Here is a 17,714-nt window from a genome sequence, read left to right on the forward strand (position 1 = left end):
TGATTCCAGGTGTTAGTCTAGTTAAACGCCCTCTGAGCTGCCTTCAATGCATTTACATCCTTCCTTAAATAAAGTGACCACGTGGCCGCAGAAGTGGTGGCCAAGTCTCGCTCGATGTTTCGCCCTGTGTCGCTGTTCAAGATTATAAACTCTGTTTCTTTCCTTGCAGATCTGTCTGCACACAAAACCTCAAACGCAGATTCACGAAAGGTGATCCTGCCCTTACCCAGGTGAGCTGTACTGCCTTGCTGAGTAACGATGGGGATGAAGGAAGTGAATATAGTATCACCCCAAGTTTGCAAAAATAAGTGGGAAAGCATGTGTTGCGAATGACACAAAGAGTCTGGAGAGGGAAATAGGTAATGGAGAGAAACTTGACAGATGGCGTACCATGTGGGAAATATGAGATTATGCGCTTTGGCAGGAGGAATTAAAAGCTGAATATTATGTAAGTGGGGAAAGATTGCCAATTCTTAAAAGCCTGTCTGGTTAACTAATATCACTGATGAAGGAAATCTGCTTTATCGGGTCTACACTTTGTTACTGCAGTAAGTGATTAACTCCTCACTACCCATTGAAATGGCCTGGGGAGTCACTCAGTTAAAAGGCAAGGAGAGCTAGCAACAGTGTGAATAGACACCTCGTACCCAGTGCAGCGCCACCCTATCCTCAGTGTCACTTCCACTGAGTCTCTGAAGGTCTGGTTTCTCTCTTTTTCTATCCCATATCAGTCTGGTTTCTCCCTCCTCGTGTCACTGTATTTTCTGTCTTCCTCTGACGTGTCATTCTATTTTCTCAATCTCTCTCTCTGTCTGTCTCTCTCTTTCTTTCTATCTCGCTCTTTCTCTCTCTTCCCCCCACCCCTCCTGTCCCTAATCTGTCTGGTTTTTCTCTCTCTGTCCTGTGACAGGCTCGTTTTTTTTCTCTCTCTCTTTCACACACACACACACACTCCCTCCCTTTCTCCCTCTCTGTCTGTCTGTCTCTCTCTGTCCCACGTCAGTCTGGTTTCTGTCTATCTTTGTCCAATGTCGGTCTGTGTTTTTTCTCTTTTTCTCTGACACACACACACACACACACACACACACACACACAGTCCCTGCCTTCTTTCTCATATCAGTTTACAAAGTGTGAATGAGCCCTGATGAGCTGCTTCCTGTGAGCAGGCGGGAGGAGCGTTGCAGTTAGCAACACCTCTAATCCTGTCTCAAAGTGCGGCCCGTTGTGGTTGTAAATAGCAAAGGGCTATCTCTTAAAAGCTTTCGGGAGGTGAAACAAGAGCAGTGCCTGAAGGGAGAGTGGGGGATGGGAGTGGGGAGGAGGGGCTAGCTGCTGCTTCCTCTCACAATGAACGCAGCTATTAACATGCCGCTTCAGGGAGCCTACACTGGAGCATAAAGCTAATAGAGCTAACATAGTTGTTTTGTTCCTCTACGCTAGGGCTAGCAACAGAGGCCGAGCTTCAGCCTGCAAACAGGAGCAGCGAAAGGGTAGATCAAGAGTGACCATGCGGCTGGAAAAGTCACCGAAGCCGGAGAGCAGTGAGGAGGGGCCTAGCGATGAGGAGGCTGCAGACCCTGATGCTCTTTCAACAACAACTTCACCTGGAACACCGTCCGAGAGCGGCGAGGAGGACACTGTGGACCCTGAAACTCTTTCAGCTCCATCTTCTCCGGATGCACAGTCCGAGAGCGGCGAGGAGGATACTGTAGACCCTGAGGCTCTTTCAGCTCCGTCTTCTCCGGAAGCAGATTCCGAGGCCGAGAGCGGTGAGGAGGGTTCAAGTGATGGCCCTGAAGATGCAGAACAGACAGAGTCCCAGAACAGGTTAGCTGACTGTGAGAAATGCAAGGTTGGTTGGTGGGATATGATATCCAGAGAGATGGAAGATTGCTGTAAATGTTGTTTCCCAATGTGTTCTGCACAGACTTTTGCAAACAGTCTCTCTCATACACAGACTTACTGTTACATATGTACTGTCTCTGTCTCTCACACTTTCTCACACAGTTACTCCCACACAGACACACACTGTCTTCCTCACACACACAAACTCTCTCTTTCACACACAGTCTCACTCACACAATTGCTGTCGCACAGATACACTGTCTTTCTCACATACACAAACTCCCTCATGCACAATCTCACTCACACAATTACTGTTACGCACTTTCTTTCTCTTTCCCTCTTACTCACAATTACTGTCACATTTTTTTCTCTCACACACAATCACACTCTCTTATGCAGTCTCTTTCTTTCACAGACACAGTCCCTCTCTCACATACATCCATACTATCTCACTCTTTCTTTCTCTCTAACACACTCACATTCACCTACTCTCTCTCACTCTCTGTCACAAACACTCTGTCATACTTTCACACTCTCATTCATACTCTGTCTCTCGTGCAGTGCCTAATGCACACTCTTATAGTGATGGGCTCTCTCTCATACTCTCAAACTTTCTCTGTCATACTCTCCACAATCTCTCACACGTGCTGTCTCATAATCTCACTCTCTCCCTTGCATAGTGTCTCTCTCGTACTCGGATTCACACAGTTTGTTTTGCACACTCACTCACCCTCATACTCTGACACACTTTCTCACACACCCTTGCCCCCTTGCCCTCTTGCCCTCACACGCGCACCCTCTCTCATACTCGCACACCCTCACCCTCTCTCATACTCGCACACCCTCTCTCATAGTCGCACACCCTCATACTTTCACACTGACACACACATACTCTCACTCTCTCTCTCACACACACAAACATACACACAAACACACATACACTCTCTCTCTCTCTTTCTCTGACACACTCTGTCAAATGCAGCCTCTCTCACAGTAATCTCCCTCCATTGCACTCTCCCTCTGTCATACCCTCCCTCATACATTTCTCATTATCTCTAGCTGTCTCTGTCTCTCATTCTCCCTCCATCTCTCTCTCTCGTACATGCTGTCCTGCACCCTCTCTCACACTCTCACTCTGTCTCTCTCTTTCTCCCGCTCCGCGCTCTCCTGCCCACCCTGTCTCCTGCCCCCATCTCTACTGTGACCCCCCCGTCTCCCTCGACTCCCCGTCCACCTCGACCCACTCATCTCCCTCGTCCCCCCACCGTCTCCCTCGTCAATCCCCAGTCTCCCGCACTTAATCGCACTCTCTCTGACATGCTTTTTCATCTCTTTTTCTCTCTCACTCATAGATACACACCCACTCTTTATCTCATTCACTCTCTCTCCATCACACATGCACAGCCTGTACGCTGTCTTAATCCCAAATCCATGTTCTTGGCCCCAGCCCCTGCGCACAGTCCCTCGGAGCCTCATACTCTCTGTATAATGCATGCAGACTCACTGTGCCACTCTGACACTTTCTGTTCATAAAACATGCTCTTGGTGCCTGACACACAGACAGGCACGCACTCTTTCTCACACACACACTCTCTCTCACACAACTGTTCAGACTCGTTCTCCTTCTCACACAAACACGCTGTCGCAAATAGAAACACAGATTTGTACACGCATGCATGGACACTTACTTCCTCTGACGTGCACACACATGTATAATCACTCTCTTACAAAAGGACACTTAGGTCCTTTTGACACACACAGACTGTCTTCTGTTTCTCACATGCGTGCGCACATACACATACTGTCCACATGCGTGCAAGTACACAACTATTACTGCTCACCCAAAACTACAATCATAGACTGCAAGAGATCTACAGCACAGAAAAAGGCTGTAGGGCCCATCGCATCCACACCGGTCAAAAACAGCTACCAACTATTCTAATCCCATTTTCTAGCACTTTGCCTAAAACTTTGTATACCTTAGCACCACAAGTGCACATCTAAACATTTCTTAAATGTGATGAGCATTTCTGCCTCTACCACCCTTATAGGCAGATTCAGATTCCCACCATTTTCTGGTTGGAAAAATATTTCTTCATATCTCTTTTAAACCTTCTGCCCCTTACCATAAATCTGTGCCCCGGTCATTAAACCCCCAGTAGGGGGAAAAGATCCTTCCTGTCTACTCTATCTGTTCCTGGCATAATTCTACACATCTCAATCATGTCCCCTTTCAATTCTCTACTCTGAGGAATGAATCCAATTACTCTTTGTAACTGAAGTTCTCCAACTCGGGAAACATCCTGGTAAATCTGTTCTGCACCCTCTTCAGTGTCACCACATCCCTCTGATAATGTGGATTCCAGAATTGCGCACAACATTCCGGCTGTGGCATAACCCACATGTTATACAGTCCTCGCATCATCCCCAGCCCTTAAACTCTCTGTCTCAACTAATAAAGGCCTTTCCCGTATGCCACCTTCACCACTTTATCCACCTGTCCTGATAACTTAAGGGGCCAGTGTACATGTATACCAAATTCCCTCTAATCCTCAATGCTTCCCAGGATTCTTACAGTTCATCATGTATTCCTTTGTCTTGTGCGTCCTGCCAAAGTGTATCGTCATACTTTGATCAGATTGAATTCCATTTGCCGCTGGTCAGACCATCTGATGAACCTGTCCATGCCGTCCTATAATCTAAGGAGTCCCTCCAAGACGTCTTGTTTCCCCATCCTTTTTACTAACGCTTTTTGCTGACCCTCTTCTGTACCACTCCCTCAACCCCCATCTAAAAAGAATGCATTCCAGTCGCTGTTCCAAATTGACTTTCTGACCTTTCTCAAAAAAAAAATTACCTTCTCACTGCTGATCATAACATACCTCTTCTTAAAACAAAGTCAAACTCCCAAAACTGATTGATGTACTGGCATTGGAGACAGTCCAGAGAAGGCTGATCATATTATGGAGCGTGAGGTCAAGTAGATTGGACCTGCTGTCTTTGAAAGTTTGAGGAATGAGAGGCGACTTTATTGAAGCACACAAGATTCTTCGAGGACTTGACAGGGTAGATGTGTAAAAGTTGTTTCCCCTTGTCAGAGGATCTTGGATCAGAAAGCATAATTTCAGAATAAGGGATCGTTCACACTGACCAGGGTGGGTCATTAAGTATATTCGAAGCTGAAATGGACTGATTTTTAATCCGTAAGGGAATCGCAGGTTATTGGAGGGGGGAGGCAAGAAAGTTAAGTTGAGGATTATCAAATCAACCACGATCCCATTGAATGGTGGAGCAGACTCGATGGGATTGAATGACTCATTTCTGTTGGTCCTTCTTAAAATCTTTTGGTTGTTTACCATCCTGTTTAGTGTCCGTTTGCAACTAAGGACGCAGCAGAAAGATTGAATAATTACACAGCGGCTTTACGTCTAAGGAGCAGGTTGGTCTGCCAGATCTGTCCACGCCACGCTTTTTATTCTCGTTCACTCAGGGAAGGTGTGCACTATCCCATTGCTCCAAAGTAAAGGATTGGCAAATGTATAAACCAGCACTACTGCCCCTTCATCCCCAGCCATTTTTCAGCCAGTGAGGTACTTTTGAAGTGTAGTCACTGTCAGGCTGTAAAAAGTGCAGGAGGTCTGTTTGGACATGTCAAGTTCCTACAAACTGCGATATGATAAGGATCAAATTTCACATTTATGTATCTGGGTGTGCCTGTGTGAGTGCGGTGTCAACCAAGGGATAAATATTGACCATGGGTGGTGGACAGATTCCCCTGATCAGCTTTGAAATGTTGTTGACTATCCAGCTGCGAGGGTGGTCAGGGTTTATCATCTCAACCAAAAGACGCTACCTCCTAACATCAGAGGAAAATTGCAGAGCACGTACTTGCCTGGTCTGCAGCACTCACATCTCAATGAAATAATGAAGGGTGAAAACAGTCTTAAGCGCGATTTTCCCCATCGCTGTCCCCCCGCCCATATCCCTTAATATCTTTAACATGAGTGTGTGTGTGTCCCAGTTTCAGACCGCATGTGGTGTAGAGTTGTAGGAAATTTACTTCCTGCATCTACTCTGTCCAACCCTACCAGAATTTTACATACTTGGTGAGATTGCCTCTCATTGTTCAAAACTCTGTAGAAGACAGGCTTGATCTCCTGAATCTCGCCTCGTAAGACTGTCCTGCCTTTCCAGGGATCAGTCTGGTGAGCCTTCATCACACTCGTTCTATGGCAAGCACAGATGAAGCAGAACGATGCAGGGGTTGCACAAGACCAGGTGTGTATTCCCTCAAGTGATCTAATTGACATATTGTAGTCAAAGGATTTGTGAAGTGTGGGGGAGACGTCCTGTTTAAACATATAAGTGGTGTGACAGGGTGGATGCTGAAAGGGTGCTCTCTGTTGTGGGAGAGATAAGAACTTGGGAATAGCGTTTAAAAATATTGTTGATATAAAGATACACTTTGTCCACGCTTTTCGTCCTGCACTCATCAGGCCAATTTGTGAGAGTATTACTTCTGGGACAAGCTAACATTTATGTTACATCGGAGCAGAATGCTGATTGGTTGGCATGTGGACTTTAGCTGAATTCCTATAGCAGAGCACTTGGAAAACAGTGACAGAATTGAACAGAGTCAGCATGAATTTACAAAAGGGAAACCACGCTTAGCAAATCTACTGGAATTTTTTTGAGGGTGTAACCAGTAGGCTTAATAAAGGGGAGCTAGTGGATGTGGTTTACTTGACTTTCAGAAGGCTTTTGATAAAGTCCAGTATGAGTCCATCTCCTCCAGTGGTACAGATACTAGTCTTTAGCCAGTTCGATTCACTCCATGTGATACCAAAGAACAGTTAAAGACACTGGATACTGCAAAGGCTATGGGCCCTGACAGCATTCTGACAGTACTGAAGATGTGCTGCAGAATTTGCCGCTCCCCTAGCCAAACAGTTGCAGTGCAGTTACAACACTTGCATCTACCCAGCAATGTGGAAAACTGCCCAGGTATGTCCTGTATATAAAAAGCTGGACAAATCCAACCCAGCCAATTACCACCATTTTAGCATACTCTCGATGAACAGGAAGGTGGCACCAATAGTGCCATCAAACACCACTTACTCAGCAATAACCTGCTCAGTGTTGCCCAGTTTGGGTTCCGCCAGGGCCACTCAGCTCCTGACATCATGACAGCCTTGATTCAAACATGGGCAAAAAAGCTGAATTGCAGAGGTGAGGTGAGAGTGACAGTCCTCATTATCAAGCCTGCATTTGACCAAGTGTGGCATCAGGGAGCCCTCGCAAAACTGGAATCAATGGGTATCAGGGGTCAGACTTTCTGCTGGTTGGAACCATACCTAGTACATAGGAAAATAGTCATGTGTTGGACGTCACTCATCTTGGCTCCAGGACATCTCTGCAGAAGTTCCACAGGGTACTGTCCTAGGGCCAAACATCTTCAGTTGCTTCATCAATGACCTTCCCTCCACCATAAGGTCAGAAGTGGGGATGTTCGCCGGTGATTGCACAATGTTCAGCACCATTCATGACTCCTCAGATACTGAAGCAATCCATGTCCAAATGCAACAAGATCTGGACAATATCCAGGCTTGTGCTGATAAGTGGCAAGAAACATTCACGCCATACAAATGCCAGGCTATGACCATCACTAATAAGAGAACCCAACCACCACCCCTTGACATTCAATGGTGTTACCATCACTCAATACCCCCCCATCAATATTCTTGGTTGGGGCGGGTGTTACCATTGACCAGAAACTCAGCTGGAGTCGCCACATAAACACAATGAGTACGAGAGCAAGTCAGAGGCTAGGAATACTGCAGCGAGTAACACACTTCCTGACTCCCCAAAGCCTGTCCATCATCTAAAGGCACAAGTCAGGAGTGTGATGGAATACTCCCCACTTGCCTGAATGGGTGCAGTTCCAACAACACTCGGAAGCTTGACACCATCCAGTACAAAGCAGCCCGCTTGATTGGCACTACATTCGCAAGTGCCCACTCCCTCTACCACAGACACTCAGCTGCAGCTGTGTACTATCTCCACCATGCACTGCAGAAATTCATCAAAGATTCTCAGACAGCACCTTCCAAACCCGCAACCACTTCCATCTAGAAAGATAAAGGCAGCAGATACACAGGAAAACCACCACCTGCGAGTTCCCTCCAAGCCACTCACCATCTTGACTTGGAACTATTCCTTTGCTATCTCTGGGTCAAAATCCTGGAATTCTCTCCCTGATGGCATTGTGGATCAACCCACAGCAGGTGGACTGCAGCGCTTCACCATCACCACCTCAAGGGCAACTAGGGATGGGCAATTAATGCTGGCCAGCTAGCAATGCCCACATGCCATAAATTAATCATAAATAAATAAATTGCCGTGTAAATTTAAAGCATATGCGATTGAAGGTAGTGTACTGACATGCATAGAAAACTCGTTGGAAGACAAGAAACAACGTTTAGGGATAAATAGGCCTTTTTCCAATTGGCACCCAGTGGCTAGTGTAGGATTCAGAGCTAGAACCCAACTATTCACTAAATATATATATACATATAAATTATTTAGATGAGGAAACTAAATGTAATTCTCAATGCTTACAAATTACACAAAATTCAATGCAAGGGTAAAATGTGAGGATGCAGCAGAGATGCTTCGATGTGATTTGGAGAAGTTGAGCCAGTGAACAAAATATATGACCGATGCAGTATAAGTGTAGAAATTAGGAGTAGGCCATTCGGTCCTTTGAGCCCGTTCTTTCATTCAACATGGTAATTGATTATCCAACTCAATTCCAGCTTTATCTCTATACCCTTTAGCCCTAAGAATTATATCAAACTCCTTCTTCAAAGGCAGTGTTTGCTGACAATGGAACTTTAGGGCAACAGAGGTAGAGAACAAGTGAGAGCAGATGGGGCTAAGGGGTTTGGTAACAGATGGAGGGGGAAGGAGTTAGACTTAGATCCCTTAATACTAAATGGATCAAAGGGTATGGGGAGAAGGTATCCCCTTGTGATTTTATAAACCTCTATAAGGTCTCACCTCAACCTCCTACACTCCAGTGAAAAAAGTCCAAGTCTGTTCATCCTCTCCTTGTAACTCACACCCTCCATTCCCAGCAACATCCTGGTAAATCTTTCTGAACCCTCTCCAGCTTAATGATATCCATCCTATAACAGGGCAACCAGTCAAGCCACTTTCCTAAAACAAGGTTTTTCCAGTTTTTATACAATTTTATAGTCTTTTTCTGTTTTACAATGTAACTGAGAGACCAGATGCCTATTTGTTAATATTCATTTACGGGATACAGGCTTCGCTGGTTAGGTCAGCATTTATAACACATGCAATTGCTCAGAGGACAATTAAGAGTCAACTATGTTTACTGTGGGTCTGGAGTCACATGTAGAACAGAATAGACCGGACTATGTCAGAATGGCACATTTGCTCCACTAAAAGGACATGACTAAGAATGTAAATGAGTCAGAAACAGTTCAGAGAAGGTTTACCAGACTAATATCTGCAGTGGTAGTAGGAACTGCAGATGCTGGAGAATCCGAGACAACAAGGTGCAGGGCTGGATGAACACAGCAGGCCAAGCAGCATCATAGGAGCAGAGAGGCTGACGTTTCGGACCTAGACCCTTCATCAGAAAAGGGGGAGGGGAAGGGGGTTCCGAAATAAATAGGGAGAGAGTGGGAGGCGGATAGAAGAGGGATAGAGGAGAGGATAGGTGGAGAGGAAACAAACAGGTCGAAGAGGCGGGGATGGAGCCAGTAAAGGTGAGTGTAGGTAACAACTGCACCTCCCAGTCGCGAACCATTTCAACTCCCCCTCCCATTCCTCAGACGACATGTCCATCCTGGGCCTCCTGCAGTGCCACAACGATGCCACCCGAAGGTTGCAGGAACAGCAACTCATATTCCGCTTGGGAACCCTGCAGCCCAATGGTATCAATGAGGATTTCACAAGTTTCGAAATCTCCCCTCCCGCTACCGCATCCCAAAACCAGTCCAGCTCGTCCCTGCCTCCCTAACCTGTTCTTCCTCCCACCTATCCCCTCCTCCCACCTCAAGCCGCACCTCCATCTCCTACCGACCAACCTCATCCCGCCCCCTTGACCTGTCCGTCCTCCCTGGACTGACCTATCCCCTTCCTAACTCCCTACCTACACTCACCTTTACTGGCTCCATCCCCGCCTCTTCGACCTGTTTGTTTCCTCTCCACCTATCCTCTCCTCTATCCCTCTTCTATCCGCCTCCCACTCTCTCCCTATTTATTTCGGAACCCCCTTCCCCTCCCCCTTTTCTGATGAAGGGTCTAGGCCCGAAACGTCAGCCTGTCTGCTCCTATGATGCTGCTTGGCCTGCTGTGTTCATCCAGCCCTGCACCTGTTGTCTCTAATATCTGCAGCGAATGAGTTATATTTTGAGAGAAGATTGAACAGGCACTGGAGTTTTGAACAGACTTGATTGAAACATATAAGATCTTGACAGGGCTGATGTGGAGAGGATGTTTCCACTTGTGGGAGAATCTAGAACTAGGAGTCACTGCTTAAAAATCACCAAGGAACCGTTCCCAGTCTACTGTGGTCAGATCCTGTTTTATTTTAATAAAATCTTCCTTCCTCCAGTCCAAAACTGTCTTTTTCAGGTCATTGTTTTCCTTGTCCAGAATAAATTTGAACCAGTTTGTAGACCACCTGCGCTCTGTTCGCGACAAACGACACACCTTCTGGTCGTGAACCATTTTAATTCCCCCTCCCCCTCCCTGGGTGACATAGCCATCCTGGGTCTCCCCCAGTGTCACAATGAGGCCACCCACAAACTGGAGGCACAGCATCTCATATTCAGCCTTGTGAGCCTACAACGCAATGCTCTCAATGTGGACTTTACCAGTTTCAAAATCTCCCCACCCCCTGCCTCATTGCATGACCAGCCCTCCCTCTCATCCTCGCCTCCTTGACCTGACGCAACCTGTCCATCTTCTCTCCCACCTAATCGCTCCCCCCCCCACCTCACTGACCAATCCCCACCACTACTGCCTACCTGCACTCACCTATCACCATCCCACCTACCTTCCCCAGCCCCACCCCTCCTCTCTATTTATTTCTGAGCCCCCTTCCCCCTCACCCATTTCTGAAGACCCGAAACGTCAACTTTCCTGCTGCTCTGATGCTGCCTGGTCTGCTGTGTTCCTCCTGCTCCATGCTGTGTTATCTCTAAATTTGAACCATACTGTGTTGTGGTCATTATCGCCTAAATCTTCTCCTGCTGTCACATTGAACACTTGTCTGGCTTCTTTCCCCAGAATCACATCCAGCACTGCGCCGTGCCCAATTGGGCCTTCCACATATTGATACAAAAAAATTCCCCTGAACACATTACAAGAAATTCACCCCCTCTAAGCCCTTAACACTGTAACTATCCCAATTTACGTTTGGAAAGTTAAAATCCCCTAGTAACCCGATTATTACTCTTACACACCCTTGTGAACTGGCTACATATTTGCTCCTCTATTTCTCACTGACTCTTTGGGGGCCTACAATACACTCCCAGTAAAGTAGCTGCCCTCTTAACATTCTTAAATTCTACCCACAAAGGCTTATTTGAGGACCCTTCCAAGATGTCATCTCTATTTCTTGCAGTCATTGACGTCTTAATTAATAGTGCTACAGCAACACCCTTTTTAAACCCTCTTCTGTCTCACCTAAAGATCCTATAGTCCAGAATGTTGAGTTGCCAGCCCAACCCTTCCCTCAATGTTTCTGTGATAGGACTGATTTGAGAGAAGAGGGTTCTGCTTCGTGGGGAAACAGTGAGTGTGGAACTGCATCCTGTCTGAGAGAGAACGGAACCACTGAGCATGAAACTGAAGCCAGTTGGGGTGGGGTGGTGGGGAGGGGGTGGGGGGGTGTGGGGGTGTGCGCGGGGATGGTTGTGGGGAGGGGGTGGGGAAAGAGAGAGAGAGATCAGTGAGTGTGCGACTGAACCAGTCCGAGGGGGTGGAAGCGGTGAGTGTGAACTGTATCCAGTCTGAAAGAGCAGAGAGGGACTGGAAAACAGGATCCTGCAACTGAACCCATTCTGTGAGAAAGCATTGTGAGAGAGAGCGAGAAAGAGGACGCGCGATTGTGGAACAGAACACAGTCGGAGAGAGAGTGGGGGGAACCAGTTATTGTGAAACTGATCCCAGTCCAAGAGACAAAGAAGTACCAGTGAGTGTGTAACTCCAGCCAAGTTTGAGAGGGGAACCAGTGAATGTGAAACTGAACTCTGAGAGCAAAAGGGTTACTGGTGAGTGTAGTACTAAACCCAGTCCAAGAATGAGAGAGAGCAACCAGTGAGGATGGAGCCAAAACCAGTCCAAAGCAGAAAGGTGTGCCAGTTACTGTTAACTGTGACCTGTCCAAAATGGACAGAGAACAGAGAGAGACTGCAAGGCAAAATTCTACAACTGAACCCAGTCTGAGAGAGAGTGTCAAGAGAGATAAAGGGGTACTGATGAGTGGGCTAAACATAATACGAAAGAACAAGAGAGCAGAACCACAGAGTGTGGAACTGAATCTGATCCAAAAGAGATGGGGGCGAACCAGTGAGTGTAGGACTAAATCTGGTCCGAGAGAGAGAGAAACTAGTGAGTGTGAAACAGAACGCAGCCCAACAGAGAGACTTGGACCAGTGAGTGTGTACTGTATCTGGGCTGAGAGAGAGAGAGAGAGAGGGGACAGTGTGTGTGGAATTGATCCTCATCAGAGAGTGAGAAAGAGACTGGGAGACCAGACCTAAACCCCGTTTGAGACAGTACGAGAAACCAACAAGGGTGAAGTTGAGCCCATCTAAGAGAGGTGGGGGAAACAGTAAATGTGGAACTGGAGCCATTCTGAGAGAGAATGGAACTGGTGAATGTTGGTGGCAAGGTGGCTCAGTGCTTAGTACTTCTGCTTCACAATGCCAGGGGCCCAGGTTCGATTCCACCCTCGAGTGACTGTCTGCGTGTGGAGTTTGCACATTATCACATGTCTGCGTGGGTTACTTCTGGGTGCTCCGGTTTCCTCCCACAATCCAAAGATGTGTAAGTAGGTGGATTAGCCACGCTAAATTCCCCACAGTATCTAAGGATGCGTAGGTTAGGTGGATTAGTCAGGGGAAATGCAGGATTACAGGGATAGCGTAGGAGGGTGGGATGCTCTTTGGAGGTTTTTAACGTGGAATTGCTCCCTGTGAGAGAGTGTGAAAAAGACCAGAAGAAGGATTCTACAACTAGACCCAGTACAAGAGAGATTGAAGAACCAGTGAGTCAGGAACTTAACCCAGTCCGAGAGAGAGAAAGAGAGAGAGGGGAACAGTAAATGTGGAACTAAAGCTAATCTGAAATTTGAGAAAGGGGGAGCCAGTGAGTGTGAAACTGAACCCTGTCTGAGCCAGAAAAAGAAAAACCAGCAAGTGTGGCATTGAATCCAGTCCGAGAAAGGGCAACTAGTGAGTGTGAAACTGAACCCAACCAGAGAGAGTGAGAGGTACCAGTGAATGTGTGACTATAGTCAAGGGGAGAGAATTGATCTACTGAGTGTGATACTAAAACAGTCCAAGAGAGAAAGAGGGGGACCAGCGAATGAGGAACTGATTCCAGTCTGAAATGACAATGAATGTTGGACTAAACCTCTTTGTGCCTCTGTCCACACTGTACGGATTTTGTGATTCTTTAAACCGAGGCTGAGAGAGAGATGGGGGAGTGGCATTTGTGAGTTTGTGGAGCTGAATGCAACCAGAGAAAGAGATAGGGGAACCAGTGAGTATGGAACTGAAACCAGTCAGAGTGTGTGGAAGTAATCCCCAGCAGAGAGAGAGAGGAAGAGACTGGAAGGCCAGATTCTTAGGAGGGAGGGTCCGTGTAGCCAGTGACTGTGGAACTGAACCTAGTCTGAGAGAATGAGAAGAGGAACGATTGAATGTGGAAGTGATCTCCGTCAGAGAGAGAGAGAAAAAAAAACTGGATGGCCAGATTTTGCATCTCAACCCCGTTTGAGAGAGATCGAGGATACAGTCAGTGTGAAACTGAACCCAATCTGTGAGGGGGAGAGAGAGGAGAACTGATGATTGTTGAACTGAACATAATGAGCGAGCAAGAGAGGGGAACCAGTGATTGTCGAGCTGAACCCAGTCCCAGAGATATAGGGAGTCAGTCCTGGAGAGTGAAAGGTGGACCACTGAGTGTAAGGTGCATCCTGTACAAGATAGAAAGAGCCAAGTGAGATGGGAAGGCAAAATTTAGCAACCGAACTCTGTCTGAGAGATAGCATCCGGAGGAGAGAAGGGAGATCTTGTGAATGTCCAAGAGAGAACAGAACTAGTGAGCGTGAAACCAAGGTGACAGAGAAAGAGAGAGATAGTTACCAGTGAGAGTGCAACTTAACCCAGTCCAACAGGGAGAGGTACCAGTGTGTGTGGAGCAGAATCCAATATGGGTGAGAAAGAGGAAGGAACCAATGGGTGTGGAAACAAAGCAGTCCAAGAGAGAGCAGAGCCATTTAGTGTGCAACTGAAGCCTGTCTGAAAAAGATGGAAAAAGGTGTATGTGGAAATGAACCCAGTCTGATTGAAACTACTGAGTGTGAAACGGAAACTAGCCCGATGAGAGACTTGACCTGTATGTGCGTTATGAACCGACCAAACCCCCTCAAAATATATGAAGAAGATAACCTATACCCTAATGTTTTCTTTTTAAAGTCAAGTGCTAGGTATTGCGTTGGAGATGCATTGATTGGTCAAATTACCAATCTTGAAGCGAAACACACTATTCCTGCACTATAGTTAAAATACAGACAAAATAAGAATAAAAGAATTGGCTTAACTACAACTATTGAAATGCTTAATATAATTAGTAGTAGGTAATATATATTTTATTGACTGTTCCAATATAGTAACATCCTACAAACACACACTTGGCAAAGGCAAATTCAGTAAAATAGACTGTCTCGCATTGCAAATCCATCAGCTTTTACCTAATCAGAGAGGATAAACAGCTTCCACATCTAGCTGACTGGTTCCCCTGTATTTTGGGTTGCGTTCAGTTCTACACTAACTAGTACCTCTTTCTCGTCAAACTTGTTTCAGTTACAGAATCTTGCCTGGTCATCTCTCTTTTCTCTCTCTTTCTCGGTCTCAATGCAGTTTACACTAACTAAAGCACCTCTCACTTGTACTGGCTTTGGTTACACACTCATTAGTTGCTATCTCTATTTCTTGGACATGGTTTAGTACCACATTGACTGGTTCACTGATTTACTTCCACACTCAACGGATCCCCTCTCTCTGGCCCCATTGTGTTCTCTTGGATTGGCTTTGGTTACCACCCCAACCCTGAACTTGCTTTGTATATCTGTTGCACTGGGTTAAATTCAACAATCACTATTTTCCCTCTCACTCTTTTGGACTGGGCTCGGTTTCACACTCACCAGCTCCACTGTCTCATACTGGGTTTCATTACAGATTCTGGCCCTCCAGTCTCTTTCTCTCTCTCCCTCTGACTGGAATCATATCCACACTCACTGACTCCTCCCTTTCTCTCTTGCTGTCTGTCTCACAGACTGGATACAGTTCGTACTCACTGGTTCAAGTCTCCCTGTGGGACTGTTTCTGAATCACATTCATTGACTGATAGTCATACAGTGCAGAAAAGGTCTCTTGGCCCATCGAATCTGCATTGACAGTAGCTACAAATAAGGGCATGCTAATCCCGATTGTCCCATATCTTTCATGTTGTGATCTTTCAAATGCACATCCAAGTATTTTCTTCAAGATTGTAAGGCAGTGCATTCTAGATTTCCACCAACTTCTGAGTGAAAAATGTCTTTTCTCAAAACTTCTGAATCTACGGTGCCTCACCTTAAAACTATGCCCCTTCGTGATTGACACTTCAACGAGGAGAAACATCTGCTCACCCGACTCAACCTATCCATGTCTCTCATAATCTTATACACCTCAACTATGCCCCCCACCCCAGCCTTCTCTAAAGAAAACATTCCAAGTCTGTCTAGTCTCTTCATATACTCAATTGTTCCAATCCAGGCAACATCCTGGTAAGCCTCTGCACCCCCTCTAGTTCTGTCACATCCTTCCCGTAATGAGGTGACCAGAACCAGCACAGTACCCTAGCTGTGGCCTAACCAACTCCCTGTGCAGCTCAATAAAAACCAAAAGAACCACGGATGCTGTAAATCAGGAACAAAAACAAAGTTGCTGGAAAAGCTCAGCAGGTCTGGCAGCAGCTGCGAAGGAAAAAACAGAGTTAACGTTTCGGGTCCGGCTCTGAATGTACCAGTGAGTAGGTGACTGAACCCAGTCAGTCATACAGCTTAAGCCAGTTTGGGAGAGGGGAAGCAGTGAGTCCGGATCTGAACTCAGTCCGAGAGAATGAGAGAGAGTTCTAGGAGGGAACCAGAGTGTGTGGAAATGAACCCAGTCTGAGGAGAGACTGGTGAGTGTGAAACAGAACCCATTCTGACAGAGAGACTTCAATTCTAGAGTGTGATGTGTGTCCTGTCTGAGAGAGAGTGAGGGATCAGAGAATGTTAAAGTGATTCCTGTCAGAATAAGAGAGAGGGAGGAACCCAGTCCATGAAAGTGAGGAGAATGAGTGACTGTGGAACTGAACCCAGTGGGAGAAAGAAAGAAAACCTGACATTGTGGAATTGAATCCAGCCTGAGAAAGGGAGAGAGAGTGTGGGGAGTATCAGTAATTGTTGAACGTAACAGAGTCCATCACATATACAAAGTCAGTCTGGGGGAGGGAGAGAGATGTGAAGCAGTGACTGTAACTAAAGCCAGTCCGAGAGGATGCAAGAGGCACAAAGTGTTGCGGGGCGGGGGGGTAGTCTTATGTTTGTGTAAAAGTGAACTGAGTTCAAGAGAACGAGTAGGTGAACTAGTGAGTGTGGAACTGAATCCAGTCTGTGAGAGAACGAGAGAGGGAGGAATCAGTAAGTGTGGAAGTGATAGCACTGCTGCCTCACAGCACCAGGGACACGAGTTCAATTCCAGCCTTAGGCGACTGTCTGTGTGGAGTTTGCACATTCTCCATGTGTCTGCGTGGGTTTCCTCCGGGTGCTCCGGTTTCCTCCCACAGTCCAGAGATGTGCAGGCTAGGTGGATTGGCCATGCTAAATTGCCCGTAGTGTTCAGGGATGTGTAGATTAGGTGGGTTATAGGTGAATGAGTTTGGTTGGGTGCTCTGAGGGTCGGTGTGGACTTGTTGGGCCGAAGGGCCTGTTTCCACACTGTAGGGATTCTATGAGTTCTATGAGTTCAGAAAAGAGAGAAAGAGAATAGAAGGCCAGAATCTGAAATTAAACCCAGCAGAGTGAGACCAAAGAACCAGTGAGTGTGTACCTGAGCCCAGTATGGTGTGGGACTGAACCCAGTCCAGGAGGCAGAAAGAAAGAAAGAGAGAGAGATAGAGATGAACTAGTGAATGAGGGACAGAAGCCAGTCCGAGAGAGAATAGTGCACCAGTGAGTGTGAACTTCATCGAGACCGAGAAAGAGAAAGAAAAGGGAGACGAGAAGGTGAGATTTTGCCACTGTACCCAGTTTCAGAGAAAGTGAGGTGAGAGAGAAAGGGGTACAATGAACACAGTCCGAGATAGGGAGAAACAGTTAGTGTGGAACTGAACCCCTTTAGACAGAGAGGGGAGATTGAGTGAGTGTGGAACTGAAATCCGTCTGAGAGAGAGCGCATTCAGGTCATCTGGAACTGAACCCAGTTCGAGATAGAGAAACCAGTGAGTGTGCAACTGAACCCAGGCAGAGAGAACCAGTTAATATGCAACTGAAGCCAGTGTGTGTGAGACAGAGA

General features: G+C 46.6%; 1 protein-coding gene across 1 annotated transcript in view; it reads left to right on the forward strand.

The window, feature by feature from the left end:
- Positions 1 to 17,714, forward strand: part of LOC109924471 (zinc finger protein 271-like) — a 92,704-nt gene that overhangs the window by 14,329 nt on the left and 60,661 nt on the right. Inside the window, exons 2-3 of the mRNA XM_048619402.1 lie at positions 170 to 230; positions 1,441 to 1,827. Of these exons, the coding sequence (XP_048475359.1) occupies positions 170 to 230; positions 1,441 to 1,827 (448 nt within the window). The remainder of the gene's footprint in view (positions 1 to 169; positions 231 to 1,440; positions 1,828 to 17,714) is intronic.

The sequence above is a fragment of the Rhincodon typus genome, chromosome 42 (assembly GCF_021869965.1).
Source record: "Rhincodon typus isolate 14 chromosome 42, sRhiTyp1.1, whole genome shotgun sequence".
Classification (NCBI taxonomy): Eukaryota; Metazoa; Chordata; class Chondrichthyes; order Orectolobiformes; family Rhincodontidae; genus Rhincodon; species Rhincodon typus.